General features: G+C 34.8%; 2 protein-coding genes across 5 annotated transcripts in view; one reads left to right on the top strand and one right to left on the bottom strand.

Annotated features, from left to right (window-relative positions):
* Window positions 1-1085: 1085 nt before the first annotated feature.
* The window catches only part of LOC145662230 (uncharacterized), a 48326-nt gene continuing 26342 nt past the window's right edge, over window positions 1086-23069 (bottom strand). For all 4 annotated transcript variants that reach the window (XM_081727596.1, XM_081727576.1, XM_081727575.1 and 1 more), the window contains one exon: window positions 1086-4425. In XM_081727596.1, coding sequence (XP_081583722.1) covers window positions 2859-4425 — 1567 coding nt within the window. In that variant the 3' untranslated portion in view covers window positions 1086-2858. The remainder of the gene's footprint in view (window positions 4426-23069) is intronic.
* LOC145665689 (uncharacterized) lies at window positions 9482-14088 on the top strand. The gene is made up of 2 exons (XM_081732855.1): window positions 9482-9487; window positions 12580-14088. The coding sequence occupies exons 1-2, from the start codon at window positions 9482-9484 to the stop codon at window positions 14086-14088; spliced, it is 1515 nt and encodes a 504-aa protein (XP_081588981.1).

Here is a 23069-nt window from a genome sequence, read left to right as displayed (position 1 = left end):
AAAGTGGCTCTGCAGTGGCAAATCGGTCAGTGATTGGTAGTTTTTCCTGTTGAAATTTTTTCTTAGGGTCTCAATATCTACAACATTTCACGGTTTCAAGCAATTCCACGGAAATCCAGAATACCGTTATCTTGAACTGTTTTTCTTTTTAAAACAAGTGTCCTTGAAGTGGGCAAACAGTGATTGGTGATTGTGTCCATTGAGACTTTTCCTCAGGAACTCAATTTCTACAACATATCGTGGTTTCAAGCAATTCCACCGATGCCCAATTTCCGTAAGGATTGTGAAGGTTTCTTCAAGATTTACTCTAAGCTATGGTCCATTATACGTGTGAACAAATTATTAGGCGTGAAGGACAAATTAAAACAAATTACGTTATCTTTTTTAATGAGTTTTTTTTCGGTTTTTTGGTATCGTAAATTAAAATTCTGTCTTAGTCCCAAATGTACCTCTAAATTGATCACTATGTTCCAATATATCACTCAACAATTCATGGTAAAGTTCTGGTTACAATAACCTAGACTATCTTCCAGAGACTAAGCCCAAGAAATTGAACCTTGATCCTTACATTCCTCGGATCTGCACCTACAGAGAAATTTATAAACTTTCCATTCTGAGTGGGTAACATGTGTTATGTTTCAAGAGCAATACAATCTCTTCATTTGGCGCCAAGCAAATATACAACTCAAATATAAAATACAATCATAATAGTTTACAAACAGAAATATATACATTATATATTTCGGTGATTAACGTCATAGAACTCCTCACAGCAATTTATTTTAGCAAGGTTTCGAATTTTGTCTGCTAGAATTTTTAAAAGTAAAGAATTTGCATTTTGTTACAACGAACATTCATGTTTCATAGTGATGCAAGAACATTATGTCACGCACAACCTACGAAATATAGTAAACTGAAACATCTATTAAAGCAAATCAAAAATCCTCGTTTTGTCTCTAATGAGCACGGCTTTGATTTTTTGTGGAGAGCAGAAGAAAGTTATTTTCAGAATAAGTTACTTTCATGAATTATCCTTATCCCTTAGTCTAAAAGGTATAACCATCTGGCATTAACTTCGAAAAGTATTCTTTTTTGTCTCTAATATATATTCTTGAACCGAAAATAATATGAAAAGATGTTAATGAAAGAAAGTACTTATTCAGTATTTCGAACCATGGAAGCCGAGTAAATGGGTGCTCGGGAGCTTGAGCTTCCATCAAATAAAGGTAATGGGTATGGATCATCCATTGTTATGCCAATATAATTAACAAAATACTTAAGCTGGCGAATAAAGACGCGCATCTCGAAAGGGAACAAGCCTCCAACCATGTCAAGCTAATGCTGTCCACTGGTCGGCGATAATAGAATCCGCCCCAAAACTCTACAACGCGCGTAATTAAAAATGAGTTTCCTACTTGCGCAAGCCATATCAAGCAAAGCTCACGAGTTGGCAACTCTGTATTAGTACTGTGAAAGAAACGGAGAAGGACACGAAACCCTTCGAGGGGGAGGTACTCCCAGAAGTGACGTCTTCCATCTGCTGAACAGTAAAGCATCGAATAACACACTAAGCTAATATTTAAGAAAGGTATACACTAATATTGTTATACATTGTCTGAGTATTCATATCTATTGTGAGATGTTGTAATATTCATTTTTAAGAATTGATAAAGAAGTTACCTAGCTGTATAATCTTTGAGGAAGATATAAGATGGTGGAATAATAATGGGTAATGTTCTATGTGAACATGGCGGAAATAGTTTTAGTAAATCTTACTTGTAGAAAAATTAAATGTCTCGAATTACTCATATAGTAGTGTTACCTCCAATTTTTCTTCAATATTTCGAATATAATACTCGAATATTCATCTTCAGCAGCACACAAAGACAGGTCGTTTTCACAGCACAGTATTCAAATTGTTTCCTAATGTCTCAACAGTGGCAAATAATGAATATTTCGTAAATTTTATCGATTTTTATGGTCTCTTACCTTTTCCATAGTTATAGGTTACTCTAATTATCTTACTGTAATTGCTTTACTGTATATAGAGTAAAATAATTAAAGCAATATATTAACTGTTGGGAAAGGTAAACGACCGTAAATACTGATAAAATTTACGCAATATTCATGGTTTTCCAATGTTGAGAGAGAAGAAAACAAAGTGAAAAGCATGTTGTGAAAAGGGCTTGGGCATTATGTGCCGTTAAACATGAAATAACCAATTGCCACATTCGAAATATTGAGCGAAAATTGGGAAGAACTATTAACACGTGGGTAATTTGACATATTACAATGTGTTCCATTTACTTAATATATAAAAATTAAAAGGTTTCCGTGATAATTGCCATTGGATATTAATGTTCTTGTGGTTACATGTGTAACAAAGAAGAAAGCGTTTAATTTTTAATCGTAACAATGTACAGTCTATATTTTAAAATTGTTCTAGGGAAATTGGCAGAAGGAAATTCCAGGGTAAACTTTTCAGCAAACTTATATTTTACTTTCTTATCAAATGTGTGCTTACTCATGTATACCTTTCAAATCTTACCACATTGCTGGAGAAAATCTTATTACACTGTGCTAGTTTGCGGTGTGAAATACAAATTACGATTGAATATTTTTTTCTTGGTTCCTTGGTACGTCTATTAACATTTTCTTTCCACCAGAAATTTTATAGTTGACATTCAGCACACTTATTGCGAAAAAAGATTTTGAATTGTAAAAGTATTAACGTGCATGTAGTAGAATAATTCTCCTGGCTCACATTTCATGACACTAACGACAACGAAATGCTTTCTATTGCGTATGCGTATTTAGTAGTTGTTCAAATGGGAATACCTGTTTAAGTTTTGTAACAGTTATCCTACAAGAAGGGTCTCTTTTCTGTGAATTAATATATGATTCACCAAATTACACTTACTATAGTAACTTCTGTTACATTCGTGGCAAAAAAAATTTTTCTCTCCTGTATGTATTAACATATGCATCATTAAATACGAATTTAGCTTAAAACTTTTCCCACACTTATCACATGTGAATATTTTGACTGTCGTATGTGTTAACATGTGCTTTTGCAAAACAGATTTTTGCTTGAAACTTCTACCACACTCTTCGCAATTAAACGGTCTTTTACCTGTGTGAACTAACATATGTTTTTTGTGATTAGATTTTTGATATGTGATTTTTCCACATTCCTCACATGAATAAACGTTTCCTCCTGTATGTTTCAGCATATGGTCTTTCAAATATTTTTTCAAACGAAACTTTTCGGCACACTCCGTACATGAGAAAGGTTTTTCTCCTCTATGTATCAACATGTGATCTTCCAAACTTCCCTTTTTAGTGTACCATTTACCACACTCAAGACAGGAAAATGGTTTCTCACCCGTATGCCTTCTCATATGGTTTTTCAAACTTCTCTTACATTTTACGCGTGTGTTACATTCTTCACAGCTAAATGATCTTTCGCCTGTATGTACTTTCATGTGTTCCATTAAAGCAGACTTTCGGTAAAATTTTCTTCCACATTCGTTGCAAGAAAAAGGCTTTATCCCTGTATGTATTAAAACATGTCCCTTCAAATTATTTTTATAATGGAACATTTTGCCACACTCATGACAAGTAAACGGTTTTATGCCTGTATGAATCGCATTATGTTCCTTCAAGCTGTGCTTATTACTGAATTTTTTCCCACATTGCTCGCAACAGAAATATTGCCTTCCTGTATGAATCATGGTATGTTTTCTCAACTTAGATTCTGTATTGAATGTTTCATTACAATTGGGACAAGATATTCGTTTCTCTTTGGAATGTGTTAACATATGTTGTTTTAAGGTACGTTCATAAAGAAATTCTTTGCCACATTCCTTACAAAAGAAAGGCGTGTCTCTGGTGTGTAGTACGATATGGTTCCTCAAAGAAAACATTTCCCTGAATGTTTTTCCGCAGTCATTACAAGTGAAATACTTCTCTTTATGCACAAATATATGTTGTTTTAAATTACACATACGATTGAAAATTTTGCCGCATTCCTGACAGAAGAAATACTTCTTATTGTCTTGAAATAACGCCTGTTCTTTTAAATTATTCTTCTCATTAAAGACTTCCTCACAGTTCCGGGAGGAATGAGTTTCATACATAAATGTACGACGAAGATTTTTCTTCCTTATTTTATCGGAATGCTGTTTCTCAGCTGCGTTTATTAACATCTTTCTTCGAAAAGAAGTCTTCCTTGCTAAGAACGTCCCACTTTCTTCAGAAATATATGGTGCCACTCCTTTGTAAACCTTTCTGTGGTTCTTATCGCTAGGACTCTTCGTTAATTCGTAGGTACATTGTATTTTTGTTTGCGCATGTGGAACGTTTGAAGTGCGTATATTTTGGTTGTTGACATCTTTGCTGGACTCACAGTACCTAGCGGATTCTCTGAAATAACAAAACTATTAATATCACAGACACTTATTATTTTACATATATATTTAATCTACATTGCAACTTATAAGGAAAGTTTGTCAATTGAATATTCAATGAAAATATTAATTGCTAACTCTGTTTCTAGTTTGAGGTGATTTTGAAAAATGTAGCTGCTGATGTCGTTAGGTTATGATACAAGAATTCTGCCACTTTACAATTTCAAAATATGGGATAAAATTACATTTCCTTAAAATGGGAATAAACTATCTTGGACAAACGTCTTAAAAGGAGTATATATTACACAGGCTATCCACATGGAATAGCTCAAGTTTTTAAGTATTGGGATGTCGCAAAATTGAATTTGAGTGAATAATATAATGTACTTACAGCTGATACAGTGCTGTATTGACTTGGAGTATTGACATTTGGAAAAGCAATGTCTACTTGAAGGGCAACCATACCCATTTTCGGTAGCCGATAACTGTTAATACTCTTACTAAAAACAAATTTATGACGATGAATGCCATCTTTATTTGAACTCTGAGGAAAATATTCTTGGAAAATATTTCCGTACTTGTATGGAAATTAAAATAATGAATTAACAAATATTCTATAGTCAAGACGATTTGCAATTTTTCGATTGGAATAAACAGCCAATATTCGTAGGTACTCGCATGTGCAAACTGAAACTACGAAACTAAATATTGATGTATTTACATTGTAATACGACTAAAAGAGTTAAATTTATCCCCGGAGTTTATGTCTTGGATATGAAAAAATGTAGACATAATTTAACTTAGCTCTACTCATTTAAATACAAATGAAACAGAAATGACGCTTACATGCCAGTAGCTGAAGTTGTATGCCAGTTGCTGTAAAATCATTTCAGGTTTCAACCGAGGGAAACTGAAGACATGCAAGATGAGAAAGAAATGTAAAATCAAGTTACAGTAGTACTATGGAGAAATTCTGCTGCCAATTTGCAAGGAAGCGGTATAAGTGCCCAGAAACGACATCAACACTATTTGTATTCATCGAAACAGCGCTTCATTACATCTCTCAAGATTGTTTCTCACATTATAGCAGGATAGTAAGGAGAGTACATCTTTTAACGATACCTGTGATGTCTCTAGACGCAAATTTGTTAAACTTCGTGGACTGGGACTGGAAAAATGGCCTTGCGCAATAAATTTTGAAAATTGTGGTTGGATTCAGGAATGCAATGTAGAGAACTTTGCCAGGTACGAGGGAGACATATCGTGCAGTGCAGCACATGGCGCCATGGACTTCTGTAACTATTCGGGAAGTACAATTTGGTTACATATATATACACACATGAAGAACAGTTATTATTAGAATTCTAGTGGATTTTTAGGTCCTCTAGTTAGGAAAGTGGATTTTAGAGGAATTGCAGGAATTTGCAGAATATGGAGTAATTGAATATATATCACGCAACAGGATAACTATAGTTTGGGAGCAACCTAACAGCCCCAAGATATTAAAAATTTAGTAATTAACAGACATCAAGCAGATCATGTTACAACTAATGATGATACCATAGTCTGTTGATGATGTGATGGTGTAAAATACACTACACAGCATGTTGTTAGGTCAATATGCATGTATGAGTTTAGTTGAAGATCAGAATACAGGTGAGGGGGCGCGGTGGCTCAGTGGTAGAGCGTCCATCTCTGGTGCTTGGGGTCCCGGGTTCGATCCCAGCCCCCGCCAAGTGAACTTTGTGGTGAACAAACACCGTGCTCGTGGGTTTTCTCGGGGTTCTCCCGTTTCCTCCCACTTTATTCCTCACCATTTCACTCATCTCTCATTATCACCGTCTCCTTTAGCCTAACCGGTATAACCGTGGGACGTAAAACTTAAAGATTTCATTTCATTTTCATTTCAGAATACAGGTGAAGTTGCGTCAAGTGGAAAAAGAGATTTGGTTATGCAGCCTGCTAGGGTGAGCAACAGAAATTATAGGAGAGATAATTTCAAAGACAGAGAAAGAAAATAAATATACAGGGTAGAAATTGTTAACTACTGAAAAATTGAGTGACCAGTCGAATTAGGTACGTCTCGTGGACATAATTGGTAATGAATTTTTCTATTCACAGGATTGTTGTAATAGTAGCCCTAACCAACATACTAAAAGTCCTGAATGATCCGCCTTGTGCTAACTCCGCCATCTTGGAAAATGTCGGACGAACACACATCTTCATTCCTTTTCGGCTAATTTCAGAAAGAAAATGAACTAGACCAATTTGAAAGAGTAAAAAACTTTCCATTAAATAGAACTTTCACAATTTTCTGCAATACTCATGGTTCTCCAGAAATTGTGGTCAGTTTTCCTGTCTTGAAATTATAAATCAGCCGAAAATTGTCTCTGTTAGCGGAATATTGTATTTTCTATAGAATAATTGACTATTATCTCCAATTAATTTTTTAAGTTTTTCTTGTCTATTTGAGAGCACAGAAATATTCTTTTCCTTTTCTAGTTCAACCTCCTTTGCTAATAAAATTGTTTTCCGCTTCGTAATTTATATATGACAATCGCAGATATTACTTACGATGTTTGTAAGGCCTCAGCAGCTTTACCATAGTGGAAGGTAAGGCCAATTGTTGCATTTTTCACTGTCCCCTGGAGGCCTAATCCACGAATGTAATCATCATTCTAATTTCCACCTTCATTCTTATCATCCATTATTTCTGCTGCAGGTTGATTACTAAGATCGGTGCTTGTCATCCGTGCTTTTCTTTTTTCCTTTTGGATAAACAACGGCTTTCAGTTTTTTTTTTATGTAGGAGCATGAAATTAGTTTCATTAATTTGTCAGGTGCCGGTGCTTGGGTCAGTGGGATAGGTAGAAGAATGTTTCCATGAGCTTTCCATCCTCATTTTTCCTCATTGCACTTGATGGAAAACCCTCAACATGTGCATGGAGGCTGCATTTGAAGTCGAAAAAAGATTATCCAACTTCACTTCGATTTTCCTTTTTACAATTTCTCTGTTAAAACATTTATACCTGTAGTCATCAAGACGTTTATCTCATTTGTCAACTTTGTATAATCCAAGGACGAACATTTCTCCTGCTTCACGAATCTCATTCTTAGTAAAGATACAGCATCTCGAATGTCTTCTCTCTTGTTAAGTAGTGCAATTGTCTTGGCCTTTCCTTTGTGAAAGAAGGCTGAATTGTCACTACCACTTACCGCATGAGGAAATGTTCTTTGAGGTTAGGGGTGCTTCTCCTTCAGTTGCGTGCCAGAGTACGTTTTAGTGGATACTTTTCCTCTTCCTGGCTTAACGAAGATTATATCGTTTCCGTCTAGAGTTAAGAAAATTAAAAGAACTAATAAATCAACGTCCTCACCGACAGTTGCAATTCGTTGAGATTTTACAGCGTTTATAGGTGTGTTTACAATGAGTGCGTTAGTATCGTCTTTAGCTTGCAAGGCGCTGATGTAATGATTTTGTGATTCTTCTGTTAGTAAGGCAATGAGTTTAGACTTAATTTTTTTTTCGTTAGAAAGAAAAATCTCCTGTGAAACTATTACTTGCTGTCTTTCGTCACCTCGTAGTCTGCGCATCTTTTTGTGGCATATCCCCGAGCTCTTTCAGCACTTTCATCATACCCATCAAATACCACGGTGCAGTTCAAACCATAATTATTTTTAAGACAAGCAATGTGAGTAGAAAGGATGTTTTTAAACGTGCTTTGACGAGGCCATAGCACACGGTGAAGTATAAAACCATCAACAATAAATTTACATTCGCTAGAGTGCAGTTGTGGTTCCATTGTGTCGAAACATGAAAAGAGGTTTCGACATATTTTCTCGTTCATCAAATAGGGATTGTTGTAAGGAGGAAAGTTCATATTTAAAACAGTTCTTCAGTTAGCTGTTGTGAATTGTTTTTATGATTCTTTGTGTGAACAATAGCCATACCGAACAGAACCCTTTTCCGTAGACCAGAATTCTACACATGAGCATGATGTAAACAATCGATAACTCAAATCTGTTCAAGAATTCTTTTTGTTTTCTTTGTTTCAGTTTTTCCACGGATGTGAAGTTGATGTTCCTGTTGATTCCGCTCCATACACCCCTGTTTCGAAATTTCCCTCCCTGTTGAACCCTCCTCCTTAAAATCATTCTTTACCAATATATGCTAGAAATAGTATATTATGCATTGTATTGAAATCAGTAACAAACTGAGATTAAGAAAGAAAAACAATCGGAAGAACAACCGATGTGCTGACCACACATCTCACCAAAACGCCTAGTGGTCTGCGATGATCCTTCCAATCTCTAAAAATATGGACTTTAATTTAAGAGTTGAATAATGATCAATTAAGTCCCGAAACATTTCAATAATCCTGCAAAAGTGACATTGTTTTTAATAATGCATTTGTAATTTGATTATCCGAAAAGTGGCTATTTTTTTTGGAGAATGCTTACCTTTGAAGGGAAATGTAAAAGTTCTATCTAATAGGAAACGTTCTGCTCTTTCTAATTGGTCTAGTTCATTTTCTTTCTAAAATTAACGTTTTCGAGAAATTCGCCGAAAACCGAATGAAGATTTGTGACCGTCCACCACTTTCCAAGATGGCGGAGTTACCACAGAGCGGATCATTTAGAACTTTTAGTATGTTGATGAGGACCACAATTACAACGATACTGTGAAGATAAAGTGTCATTACTTACGAGCAAGGAAGAAAATCAAATATATCTGGAGGGGTGCCGATGTGCTCACCACACGTCACCTCATGAAAAATGGCGTGTGAATGATGATAGGATGCTTTTGAGTGAAAAGTAAAAGCTCTGTCTAATAGTAAATTTTATGTTCTTTCAAATTGATCTAGTTCATTTTCTTTCTAAAATTAACCGTTTTCTAGAAATTAGCGGAAAGCACAAGGCGGATCATTCAGGACTTTTAGTGTGTTGATTACGAGCACTATTACACCAATCCTGTGAAGAGAAAAATCCATTACCAATTATGTTCACGAGCACCATATACGGGAATCCTAATTCGACTGGCCTATAGTATCTATTTTCAGAAAGTGCTCAACATGGAGGTTAGAATCAAAATGAAGGTAAAATTTGTGAAAAACGGAGTTACCTTTTCTTTATAAAATCTGAGTGGTTAGACAAGGTTATTTGAAGAGAAATACTTTAATGTTGCAACATACAGAATGAAATATTTTATAATTTGTGTGTTGCTTAATATAACGTCCAATATTATTTTATGATGGGTAGAAAGATACCATGATTCTAGATTTAAGTGTGCATCATGATTTTAGAGCTAACTGGAGTCAATGTTATTTTACTAGCGATATTAGTTTATATCCACTATTCTGATGTAATTACCGGAAATCCATTTCGATTTAGTGTTTATTTCCTTCTAAACCTTTTTATTACGCTTGAGGAAAAATATATGGTATCACCACTACAATCCAATAAATGGAATGGAGGTATGTGATTACCAAACGAGTTTCAGGTGCAACTCTTAGCAGGTAAAGTAATAATCACTGCAACAAGATGATCTTTATGAACAATTTTCCTGTAACATAAGAACATCAGGAGACATTCCAAGATCGTGGAACACATTGTCAATCTTAGCTCGAGGATTCTCACACATTCACTATGTAGTTTCGATATAGTTCCGACGAATTTTAGCCAGTTCGGGTCAAGGAAATATATGTATGACAAAGCCAAAATCTTCCAACGGATGCGTCATGATAGCTGTGAAGATGTGGGCGGTGATTTCCATATCGCTGGAGAGAATGCATACAAAATATTGATTACTTAGAAAAGTAGTTTATTACTAATGAAGGTGGTATAATTTTGGTCTTTATATCCGCTCTAGTTCACCTAGTATAAAGTGAGGGAGATTGCGTACTAGGGAGCTCTCACACTAGGGCTGTACCATAAGGGAATTAGCCCTAGTTAGATTAAGAATTATTGCGTATTTGAAGATACTAAATATATTTGCCTGTTTATTACGTTGCCATTAGTAGAGGTATTTCCGTTCACAACACTAGTTCCCTTATAACCTGGAACGTAGGGAAAACAAAACAATGCTGAGATATCAATATGAAGTGGTCTGTCACAACTATGTCGACTATGTGCGTTCTATCTCTTATTCACTTTACTATGTTCAATATATCTTATTCTATGAGTGACATGGATCATGTCCTACGACAATTTACGTAAAAGCCTACTACAGTTTTACTACCGACAATTTTATCTGATCCTCTCTTGATTTGAAATGGTTAATGGTACCATATAATAAAACGGACACATGTGTCCAAGAATATCGAGAAGAATTGGAACAATGCCGAGCGATCCTATATTAAAGTGAGTCGAATTCGAATAAACACAAGTATTTTAAATCTGCTGGTTGTCCCATAGTTGTGAATTTATAGAATGTTATTAGAAATTCGGTATTTTTTTTAACGCATACTAAAGATATTTTGACACCGTTACGTTTTCTAGTGGGTTATGAGTCATGTCAATCTTCAGGTAAAAGAACGAAGCTTTTCAGTTTTAGATCTGACGTTATGCCACCTAGGCTAAAGGAGTCGGTGATGATGAGAATGAATGAAATGATGGAATTAAGAATTTAGAAGGAATCGAGAAAATCCACGCACACGGTGTTTGTACATGAAAAAGTCTACTTGCCTCGTTGTGGGATCGAACCGGGAACTGCATACACGGGAAGTGAAAGCTTTACTAATGGGCCACCAGGGTCCTCTTCAGTCTTCAGGAAAATGAGCACGAAAACAATATTTAAGTGATTACAGTACTTTGCACTAATCTCAGAACTCTAGTGCATTTGATATATTTTCACTGGTAAAAAGGTCCGTGCCAGGTGAACGAGGAAAAGGTCAAAAGTTTACTGAATTCTGACGAGATGATGGCGTAGTGCCATAGTTATCTATTGGTCAATTACATGTTATAGATTCTTAGTCATTTGGTGGGTATTGTCAGCAACGTAACATTCATTGTTTCGTACGTGATATATTCTCGTGATAACTAGAGGCTGGATAAATGACTTATGTTCGCGTCTTATGCGCTGATAATTCCCCTTAAATTTTATTCAATGCATTTTCCACTCCGCCAGTGCGGAAACAGAAAGGTGAACTTGAAAAGTTAATATTTTCTTTTAATGTCCAAGTATCAGAAAACGAATTACTAAGGTTTCAAAAGGTTTATTATATTTTACAGATGATGTGTGTCTTAAAATATCTATACTTTTAGAGCATTTGATTCTCTACATTCCTGCAACTTTTAAAATTGTATGTTTTTTATGTTAATTCAAAACCATTAGCATTTAAATGGGAAAACTGTCCAAAAATAGGATATATTTAAATTAATATATTTCACGAATTTGAAAAAAAGATATACGTGAGCTAATGAATAGTTTATGGGAAAGGAGAGAAAATCATCTTTTCCTGGAGAACCATGCCACTTACTGAGGAGAAATACATTCCGAAATGTAACTTCAGTAAGCTCTTAATTACAACATTAGAAATACGACCATAAACGGTATAATTAGTGAAAGATAGCATAAAAGATACATTAGAATCTAAATTTGAAAATACGTGTAACTAAAACACAGTCCAGTGATGATACATATATACATCAATAGGTTATCGAGCGGAAAAAAATGACATGATTGAGTGTGAATTGAAATACGTAGTTTTCGAAATTATTAGCAAAAACTAATATTATGGAACTAAGAAGCACGTTTTTCGTTGCAAATCATAACTGACAGCTTTTGTTACACTGGAACAGATTGTATATATATATCATATTATGCGTTCTTCGAACAGTAACACATGCATTCCTAACAATACTGACAATGCTACTTGTGGCACACGCCTACGAAACGGAATTTTAAGTTTGCGGCATAAAATAAATCAGGTGCTCTTATTTAATGTTGGTATGTTGATTTGAAATTTACCAAATATATTTCGGTATCAAGTAAGCAATTGATGCAATAGTTGTCAAGTGGTTCTGGCCACATTGACAGTGTGCATTACGATATAGTCTGTAACAGCACAGCGCATGTGATGTAATGTGTGTTCGCTGTAAAGTGAATAAGAAATTAATAATAAATACGTTCTTGTGTAATACACTTAAGTGTATTAATTAATTATCATAGCAAACGATACATGGCGCAGTCGGTTATCTTTTAACAGTAAGACTGTCATCTAGCCAAAAATGCAGTCAGCTAGTCCCGAAGGAACTTTGTCTTACCGGTAATTTGTGTGAGAATTGGAGAAAATTCAAACAAAATTTTGATATTTGTATGACTGTAAGCGGCCAAGATTTAAAACTCAATGCCACCAAAGTTGCCATATTACTGAATGTAGTTGGTGAAGAAGCTGTAGAAATTTACAACACTTTTGAGATAAGTGATGAAGACAAAAAGAAGTACGAGGTAGTTGTTCAAACTTTTGAAATTTACTTCAATCCCCAGAAAAACGTGGTCGTAGAACGTTATGTTTTTAACTCCCGTGTGCAAGATGAAGGAGAATCGTTTGACTCACTCGATACCGATTTAAAGAAACTTGTTAAGACGTGTGAATTTGGTGACCAAACAGACAGTGTAATAAGAGATCGTATTGTGTTAGGAATACGTGATAAGGTATTACAGGAAAGAATGTTGCGTGCAGGAGAAATGTCACTAGATAAGGCTATTGAAATGGGACGTGCAGTGGAATTAAGCAGACAACAAGCAGATACCATACAGAACAAACAAGTTAGTGAAGTGCGAAGAAAAATTGCAAGTGGGAAAAAGTCATCAGCTCCGCCAGGAAAAGCATGGACAACAGGAGGAGACAAAAATAAGTGTAAAGAACAAAGTGCAAGGAACCCGCGTTTTCACAATAATGAGTATAAGTGTAAGAAGTGCAACACAGTACATAAGAAAGCGCAGTGCCCAGCGTTCGGTAAACAGTGCAGAAAGTGTCAACAGTTTAATCATTTTGCAGTGGGGTGCAAGGCTAAACAAGTCCAGTGCATACAGGAAGAAGTAGCGGAAACGACGGACACAAGTAATGTACTGTATTTATCAGAAGTGTCAATATCTCACATTAATGCTGTAATGTCAGCAAGGCAAGAATGGGAAGAAACCATTCAGGTAAAAGATAAAGAGATCACATTTAAGTTGGACACAGGTGCAGAAGTCAACGTGCTTCCAATAAGAGAATTTAAACGTGTAAATCAACAATTTAAGGTTAGGCATACCAAAATGTTATTAGAAGTCTATGGTGGTCATAAAATTAAACCCGTAAGTATTGTAAACTTAAATTGTGTGTCAAAAAACGCGGATGAATACTTAGATTTTGTAATAGTTGAAGGTGTAAGTAACGCAGCTAAGCCGTTATTAGGCCTAAGTGCATGCACAAAGTTACATTTAGTACAAAGAGTACCTTTTGATATTGCAGCAACAGTAGCCAAGAGTAGTTTTATAACTCAAAATAAAGATGTATTTGAAGATATTGGGAAGTACAAGGGGAAACTATACGTAGAAGTTGACAAAAACGCAAAACCTGTTGCAAAGCCACCAAGAAGGGTGCCGCTAAGTATACAGCCTAAACTTAAGCAAGCAATTGAAAAACTAGAAAAAGATGGAATTATCTGTAAAGAAGAAAATCCAACGGGTTGAGTAAGCAATCTAGTTATAGTTGAAAAACCTAATGGGTCCCTGAGATTGTGTTTGGATCCTAAAGATTTAAATAAAGCTCTTAAACGAAATTATGCAATAATCCCTACTGTGGAAGAGGTTAGTGCAAGGTTAAATAAAAAATCTGTGTACAGTGTTCTAGATTGGAAAGATGGCTTCTATCACATTGAACTTGATGAAGGTCAAGTAGATTGTGTACGTTTAGCTCACTGTATGGGTGTTGGAGGTTTTTAAGGCTACCTTTTGGTCTAAGCATAGCTCCGGAAGTGTTTCAGAAATTAAATGAAAAGTGTTTTGGAGATATTCCTGGTGTAGTCGTCTATTTTGATGATCTTTTAATAGGGGCAGAATCTGAAAAAGAACACGATCAAATCATGAATGTAGTGCTAGAGGGAGCAAGAAAATTGAACATTAAGTTCAATCCTGAAAAACTACAATATAAGGTACACGAAGTTAAATACCTGGGGCATGTGTACAGTAAAGATGGAATTAGACCTAATAGGGACATGGTGAAAGCTGTATTTGAGTTAAAAGAACGCCAAAATAAAAAAGAACTACAAGGAGTAATTGGCATGGTAAATTACGTAAATAGGTTCATTCCAAATTACTCTACAATCACTGCACCGTTAAGGGAATTGTTAAAATCAAATATTGAATGACAGTGGTTACCGAAACATAGGGAGGCTTTTGAAGCGTTAAAACAAAAACTTTCTAGTGCTCCTGTGTTAGCTAATTTTGATGTAAATAAGAAAATTACATTACAATGTGATTCTTCAAGTGAAGGGCTGGGTTGCTGTCTCAAACAAGATGGGTATCCTATAGCTTACAGTTCTCGTAGCCTTACAGAAACTGAGAAATCATATGCACAGGTCGAAAAAGAGTTACTTAGTATTGTATATGCGGTGAAAAAAATTCATTTGTACATTTATGGTAGGGAAGTAGAGGTAGAAACAGATCACAAGCCTCTAGTTTCGATAATGAATAAATATGTAGCAGATGTGCCTTCTAGTAGATTACAAAGAATGAAGCTCAAATTACTGAATTATAATCTTAAACTTGTTTTTTGGAGAAGGCAAAAATATGCACATTGCAGATCTGTTGTCAAGGTCATATCTTAATGAGATTGAAGAAGACGACAGGTCACTTACTGAAGTAATCCATAGTCTAACTTCTCACTTACAAGTTAGTGATGCACGTAAAGAGCAGTTCATTGAAGCAACTAAATTAGACCCTGTGTTAAGTAGAATTTTGGATCTGTATTACAAGGGTTGGCCAGATGATAAGAAGGAATTAGATGACAGTGTAAAATTTTATCATAAATTGAGACAGGATATTACTGTAGAAAATGGCCTAGTGTTTTTGGGTAAAAAAGTAATTGTACCGGTTAGTTTAAGGAAACAAGTGTCAAACCAGTTGCATGAAAGTCATTTTGGAGTGCAAAAAACTAAAGTAAGAGCAAGACAGATAGTGTATTGGCCAGGGTTAGCAACGGATATAGAAAATATGATCCTTAAATGCACGACGTGTGACAAGTACAGAATGTCAAATACCAAAGAACCGTTAATTTCCCATGACATACCAAATTTACCATTCGGTAAAATAGGTGTTGATATCTTATATTTTGGGGGTAAGTCATTTCTAGTCATAATGGATTATTACTCGAAATGGCTTGAACTTTTACCACTGAAGTCAAAAACTTCTGTAGAAGTAAATGACAAACTTAAAAATGTATTTGCAACACATGGTATACCTAAAATTGTGGTGACAGACAATGTACCATTTAGCTCAAGGGAATGCAGGAATTTTGCTAGAGAGTGGGATTTCAGTATTGTAACTAGTAGTCCAAGGTATCCAAGGTCGAACGGATTGGCAGAGAAAGCGGTAGGAATTTCAAAAAGAATTTTAAAGAAAAGCCAAGAAGAAGGGAGAGACTACAGGTTAGGGTTACTTGAATATCGCAATTCTCTTGTGTTAGGATCAGATATGTCACCGTCTCAAATGTTAATGAGTAGCAGGGTAAGAACTAAGTTGCCAGTACATGTAGAGCTGCTAAAACCAAAAGTTCAAAAAAATGTACACAAAATGTTATTAAAGAAGCAGCAGAAAAATAAAATGCTTTATGACAAAACAGCTAAAATAAGGCCTGAATTTAAACCAGGGGAAAATTGTTTGTTGCAAAAGGATAAAATATGGGTACCAGGTCAAGTAATTAATGTTGAAAACACTCCGAGATCATATTTAGTAAAAGATACAAACAATCAGGTGTATCGCAGGAATAAAATACATTTAAGAAAGTCTCTAAACAAATTTGAATTTCAAAACTTGTGTGAGTATGATGATGTAACTAACAATACTGAACAGGGTGTGCAAAAAAATCAAGAACCCATAGAACAAGACAATGTAACGTGAAATCAAAATGTGAAAGAAACTAGTTGTGATGTCAATCTAAGGGGAGTAGTTGGTGATAAGCCACGTAGGTCCGAAAGAAAAGTAAAGAAGCCTTACTGGTTCAAAGATTGTGTAAAAGGGGGAAATGTAATGGATGCAATAGTTGTCAAGTGGTTCTGGCCATATTGACAGTGTGCATTACGATATAGTCTGTGACAGCACAACGCATGTGATGTAATGTGTGTTCGCTGTAAAGTGAATTGGAAATTAATAATAAATATGTTCTTGTGTAATACACTTAAGTGTATTAATTAATTATCATAGCAAACGATACAGCCTACAATGTGCAATTTAAATATTTAATGACCTATTGATTTCAAATATCAAGTATCAATCACCATATTCAAATTGTGTAACACTATCTACCAACACTGAAATAAAACGGGAATAATACAGATATATTGTACACAGAAACTTGAAGTTGTTTAAACCGTAGCAAATACCATTTTATTGTCCTTCGTTTAGTTGGAAACATGGCCTGATTCGCATACGTGCTGTCTTTGTTAGGAGACTGAATTGAGAGAAAGGTATTTAAATAGCGGTTGTAATTAGTTGGCTAATAATGACTTATTTTGTAGTGCCAGTCGGTGGAGTATCAAAAGAGCAACATAGTTTCTTTCGATTATCAAATATCGTTGATAGATAATTTGTTTTCGTAATACTGAAAGATAGTTAAGTTTACTCAAGAATATATAAAGCTACTACGATATATTGAAGTACTTCTGATACATGGAATATTAATGACTGATGTGTAAGATATGTTTGAAGTTAATAACGAAACGAAGTGAAAGATGGAAATTTCATAATTCTAGTGATCGATTTATTGCAAGTGAATATCTACCAACAGTCTATTCTAAGGACTAGTCAGTACATAGATGTCTTAACCATTATCGATATCATTTCTTTGCTTTCAATCAACTTGACAATTTTCACGAGTATCATCTCGTACTAGACATCAAGGGTAACCTGCGATCATGGACATGCTCCTTTGAGTGTAAGGCCGAATTTCTACCTCTTTAACGTCTTGGTGGGTGTCTCCTGCCGTCCCCTGCTTAGTAATTTTAAGCTTGGTGGAAAATACTTAAGGCAAGCATAAAGGATTTGTAATTTCGAACTTGTGGCACTTTCATGCATGCTTTCTTTTAAGCACGCTTTAGACTCTTTTTTTTTATCTGTCACGTTCGACGTTTCTGAAAAAGTTCTTGAAAACGTTAATGAATGAGTTCCATGCCCCGAGTACTAAATCGTTCCTGATAGTTTTAAACACAGAAACTTTCGTGAGCTCGCAAGATATCCGCCATCAAAAATATCCCTCATTTTTTCATTCGCCAAGAAACGAAAGGTTTGAGTTGGGTACTGGATTACATATATATAGAGATGCAAAAAAAGCCGGCTTTTTTGAATCGATGGTTCTTTTTCACATAAAAAGCCGGCTTTTTAGGTAAAAAAACGAGAATTTTGGAAAATTTCGCTTTTTTCATTTTCATGATTTTTCTATCTAAATAGCTTTCTTATAGTATATTCTATAGTTACATAAGAATTCCACGACCTAAATGACATATTTCGCTTTAAAATTCATTATCAAGATGGATGGAGCACGTGTTTTACGAATTAAAGCTAACATGAAGAATGTGGTATTTGAGGGCAATTTTAGAGGCTATTTAACTTTATTGTAACTTTTGAGTTATCGATATTTTTTTCTTCTCGGGATCATTTCAGTTTGTCATCTGTGTTTCATTTCTAAGAACTTAGTACTCTAGCTTCTAGCGCAAAAGTTAAACTTACGTTTTTCTATATACCCGTCAAAGCGTACGTTTTTCAATATATCCGTCAAACCGTACTTCCACATTTCTGTTATACTGTAGCTGTGCAACGATTTAGCAATAATTTTTCGGATACAACCTTGAATACTAATTTATACAAATAATCAGTAGCGGATTTAGAAAAGTAAGTTGGGAGGGTTTTCTCTGATTGTTTCGTTTTCTAAAATGTCCTAATTTTATTTGGGAGGAGCTTGAAGTTTGAGTACAAGCGTAACTAATATTTTGTTTCGTTTATATATTTATCAATAATCTTCCGGATACAACCTTGAAGATCATTTTATACTGAGAATCAGTGGCGGATTTAGAAAAGTATTTTCGGAGTTTTTTTGTTACTACTGTTTAGTTTTTCTAAACATTAGTAATTTTTATTTGACGGGAGCGTAAAGTTTATGAGTAAAGGCATAACTAATAGATATTTCGTTTGTTTTAGACATTTCGTAATTTTGGAGAACAGGCTTCAGTCCGAAAGACCGCCCCCCTAACCTTCGCAAAACCGTCACTGCTGGTAATTAGTAATAATAACGATTTAAAAACAATAAGGAAGAAAGTCGGCCAACTCACAGTACACGCATTATTTCTGCTTCAGAGATGGAATGAAGAAAAGCTTTGTCTCAATGGTCGAATGCTGAGTTGAATCCCGGACTTCCTGATAGAAGTGCAAAAGTTCTACTCAGTCATGTTTGTTGTGCAGTTGTATTTATCTTAACTCAAATATATTCCGTAGTCCTTCTTTTGTGGTGATGGGGTGGGGAGAGTTCAGTAATGATATGAAGGGTATGAGCCAAGCACATGGTAACTAACAAATTTTCAATTGTTGAGTTATGCAGCACCAGATAGATAGCAACGCATTCCGCTTCGTTTAATCCTTCATGTATAGTCTTATGTGAAAAATCAGCTTTCCGACTTTCAAAATGGATTGTGCAGCAGAAAATGTCTAATTTCTTAAAATAGTAAAATTGTGTGTTACCATGTTTTTGCCTCACATCCTTCATCCCTCTTCTTAAAAATTCAGAAACCTTGAGGACTGAGTAAACCGTGATGGTGGTTGTATAAAACTGTAGAATTTCAAGAATATACAAAACCAAAAGCTCTAGCTGTGCAGCCGTTAAGTGTATCATATAAATCTAAGTGTTTTTCTTATGTTTTATTTTAATTTTATTTTGTTCCAAAAAGAGGGTATGGAATATTTTGAAAAATACTACATAGAATTTTCTAGTTATTTGTGTGTTTTTAATAGAAGTATTTACTTTTAGGGCTGGCTGGTTTACACCAGCTGTTTTTTTTTCTTTTTTGTAATAAACAACTGGTTTAAACCAAAAAAAAAGAACGAAAAATGCGAATCGTGTGAACTTCATGCTTACGTTTCCCAACATCAAACCATCTGCATTAGTTTTATTTCCTTTCCACCTTTTAATCAAGGTGTCCCATGTTCAATTCTTGGTCGAACCACAACCCTTTTTTCATGCGTAAACAAAGTAGCGATTCGGATGTAACTTTAAGCGAAAGTCTTCTCCTTGATAACCTCGGTAATACGTAAGGATGTTAAGCCTGAACATAGGAAGCGAAACCAAATATTTTATTTCTGCATGCCTGAATGCCTGTTGTTTCATTAAGAAGCCAAGGTTGCTTAAATATATTGATAGAAATCGGCATAATTTATCGATTGCCTACGTAGCTTCCAACATTAGCTTGGATTGGACTTTCAATGATATGTACGTACTAAATTTGTAATTTAAAATCTCAGTTTTAGTGTACTGATTATGATACGCTGACCTTTAAATTTTACATGCAAAGCAATAACAGGATATGCCTTATTGTTTTACATTTAGAGTAATGACGGGATTTTCCTGATGGCTAGGGCGGGAGTTTCCCAATTTAAGAAATTTGCTGACAGGACTTCTTTAAGCTTATGTGACCTCTTCCAGCATAACCCCGTTGTTGCATAATAACACCAAGGCGAAACAAACTTATTTCTGTCAATATGTAATATAAATACATAAAGCAAAATATCTAAACCCAAAAAAAACCTAGTTTAAACTCCAGCCAAAAAACGGGTTTTTGGCATTTTCAAAAACAACCATGGTTCTTGCCAACCCCGCTTACTTTTGTATGTAGGAGGTTAAAAAAATCTTATTATATACATTGGTTAATCCTTTGGAATTCATAATTTAAATATGTTGAGAAGTAAAACAGTGTGAAATATCTTTTCGAAATTCATGGTTTATTTTCGAAATTTTATATTATTATCGGCATCAACCACTAATTAAATGACTTGTGTTATAGAGAAGCAAAACAATATCTGGTTTATCAATTTAAAGCAGAATTTTCAAAAAGGTCCAAAATTTCCCAAGCAAAAAAGATAAGCAGAAAAAACAGAGTTTCCCCCCCAAAAAAAAGCCGTTTTTTTTCCGAGCCCTTGCATCTCTACATATATATGCCCAATGTTTGATGCATTGCTTGATTCTCTGTAATTTAACATGTATGGGAGATAGAGAATTCAGAGAGATATGGTGAATGCACTACGATTTTGGTTCCTGACAATCAAAAGTATTTGTTTCGTATTTGTTTGAAAATTTCCATTGTATTTTTTACATGGTCTACTACTCCTTTTTCTTAGAGAGCTGGTACTCTGGGATATTGGACAAATAAAATCGAACTCATATTCAGATCAAACCTAACAGTTCTTTTACCATTCAAATAATAGGATTTTGAAGAGAGCAGAAAGACTTATTCTCATAGAGGATAGTTAGAAGAAATTTTTTAACTTCTTCAGCTTGATTACAGAAACAAATGCTACTCGATCAATCAAACCTTCCGATTTGCATATATAGAAAAAAAATCGGATTGCTCTTGCAGTTACTTTTCTGATCTTACTATATGCTTACATGTTGTATTGATGGCTCAACAGCAAAGCACGCTCAAGCAGAAACAGCACATACTTTTCTCTTTGATATGGTTTAAAGGAGATGATATAATAGTTCCCAAGGCATCGATATGAATGATTGAAAATATATCGCAGAACAACGAAACAAGGTAACTAATTTTGGGCTCCAAGAAACGAACTTACATTCATAAACAGATTATAAATAAAACACACATAGGAATGTATAAACGTTTAAATTACCGTTATACAGCTATTGGTAAAACATTATTTGTAATACAACAAGCGCTACGAATTTCATATAATTGAATTATACAAAATTTGTGCGTGATATGACAAAAAATATAAATAAATAATAATAATAATAGTCTTGTATTCAGAGGATTAAATTTGGCGTATTTCAATCTGCAAAAATCTTCGCAGGACTCTCTAATTTGTTCTTTTACCTTCCATTTTTATCTACGTTTCTTTGTTTTTTCTCAATGCTTCATAACCTCTACTTTAAGAATCCATTTTTTTTAGTTTTTTTAGCCATTTTTACCATACTATCATATACTTCTTCGTTTTATCCTTTAAATATTTCTTAGTTTTTTAAAAGTTTTTATTTTTATCTACTTATCTTCTGTGCGGACGATACGTAATCATTCGAAGAGAGTCTATAGAGCGTTAAGTTTTTAAGATCTGATCCAAGCCGTAACGCAGACAAATAGCTTCAGTATTGGAGACTCCCTGAGCAGCAAATTTACTTATTTTTACTGATGATTTCTTCAATCCAAAGCTTTTCTTTTTCATAAAACTTACATCCTAGTTTCTCTATTATAGGAAGCTAGCTTTTTTCTCTATTATAAGGGCTGAGGTAGAGGGGGAAAATTTCAACATTTTTTCTGCCTGACTGTTGCGATACTCCCTTACCCTCCTTCTATATGTCAGCGTTGCCAGGGTTAGAAAATTGTTACATGAATGTCATTCTGAAAAGTTAGTGTGAGTTGATTATTTGTTGGGTGCTGTTGTAGTTTTGTTGCTTATTATTCATTCGACAATGGCTTCACAGCGTAAGAGAGAGCAAACTATACACAGTGAAGCTATAGAAGTAATCAGGAAGGTCATAGTGCAATGCGACGAAGAATCGAGGGAGAAAAACAAGCATTTGTTTCACAGCCTAATTTGCGTGTGTCCATGTATACAGGGATCTTCGATAGGGATTGCATAATTGCATAAACTCTGAATTAAGTGAGTATTAGGTGAATTTTTTGACAACGCACTGGCAACCCTGCCCAAGACCGTCGAGTGACCGTTTCTTGGTGATGGGGTGGGGCACCTGCCAATCAACTCTGAATCCCTCAGCCTCGCATTAAAGCCAGCTCCCTATAATACTACTATCTTTCAAACAGGCCATCATCACAATATTACAAGTTTAATATTCTGTATGTTATATTATCTAAAATTGAACACATTTAAATTATCCACTTCCTACTGGTATATTTTCCTGAACGTCTAGACTTTCCATGAGCAACTCAAATGATATAAAACAAAACAAACACGATTTTCTTCCGCATTTACATGTTTTCTACAATTTCTCTCCAAACGGTTGCCCTTTGAAATAATGTTCTGTACCCAAAGTTATTTCCATTTCATTTCGTACTTCTTTAGAAGTCTCGAATAAATATATATGTTCATTTACAAATCAATGAATACTAGGAACGGTAGTGTGAAAATTAATGTGAACTTTTATTTAATTTTTTTATTAATTATTTTTCGAAGGTAAAGAAAAACTTACTTACACTCTTGGTATGGGAAAGATGGTGGATTGT

The sequence above is a fragment of the Thermobia domestica genome, chromosome 1, assembly GCF_964235325.1.
Source record: "Thermobia domestica chromosome 1, izTheDome1.hap1.1, whole genome shotgun sequence".
Classification (NCBI taxonomy): domain Eukaryota; kingdom Metazoa; phylum Arthropoda; class Insecta; order Zygentoma; family Lepismatidae; genus Thermobia; species Thermobia domestica.
Note: the sequence above shows the minus strand (reverse complement) of the source record. Positions and strands in the feature narration are given on the sequence as shown.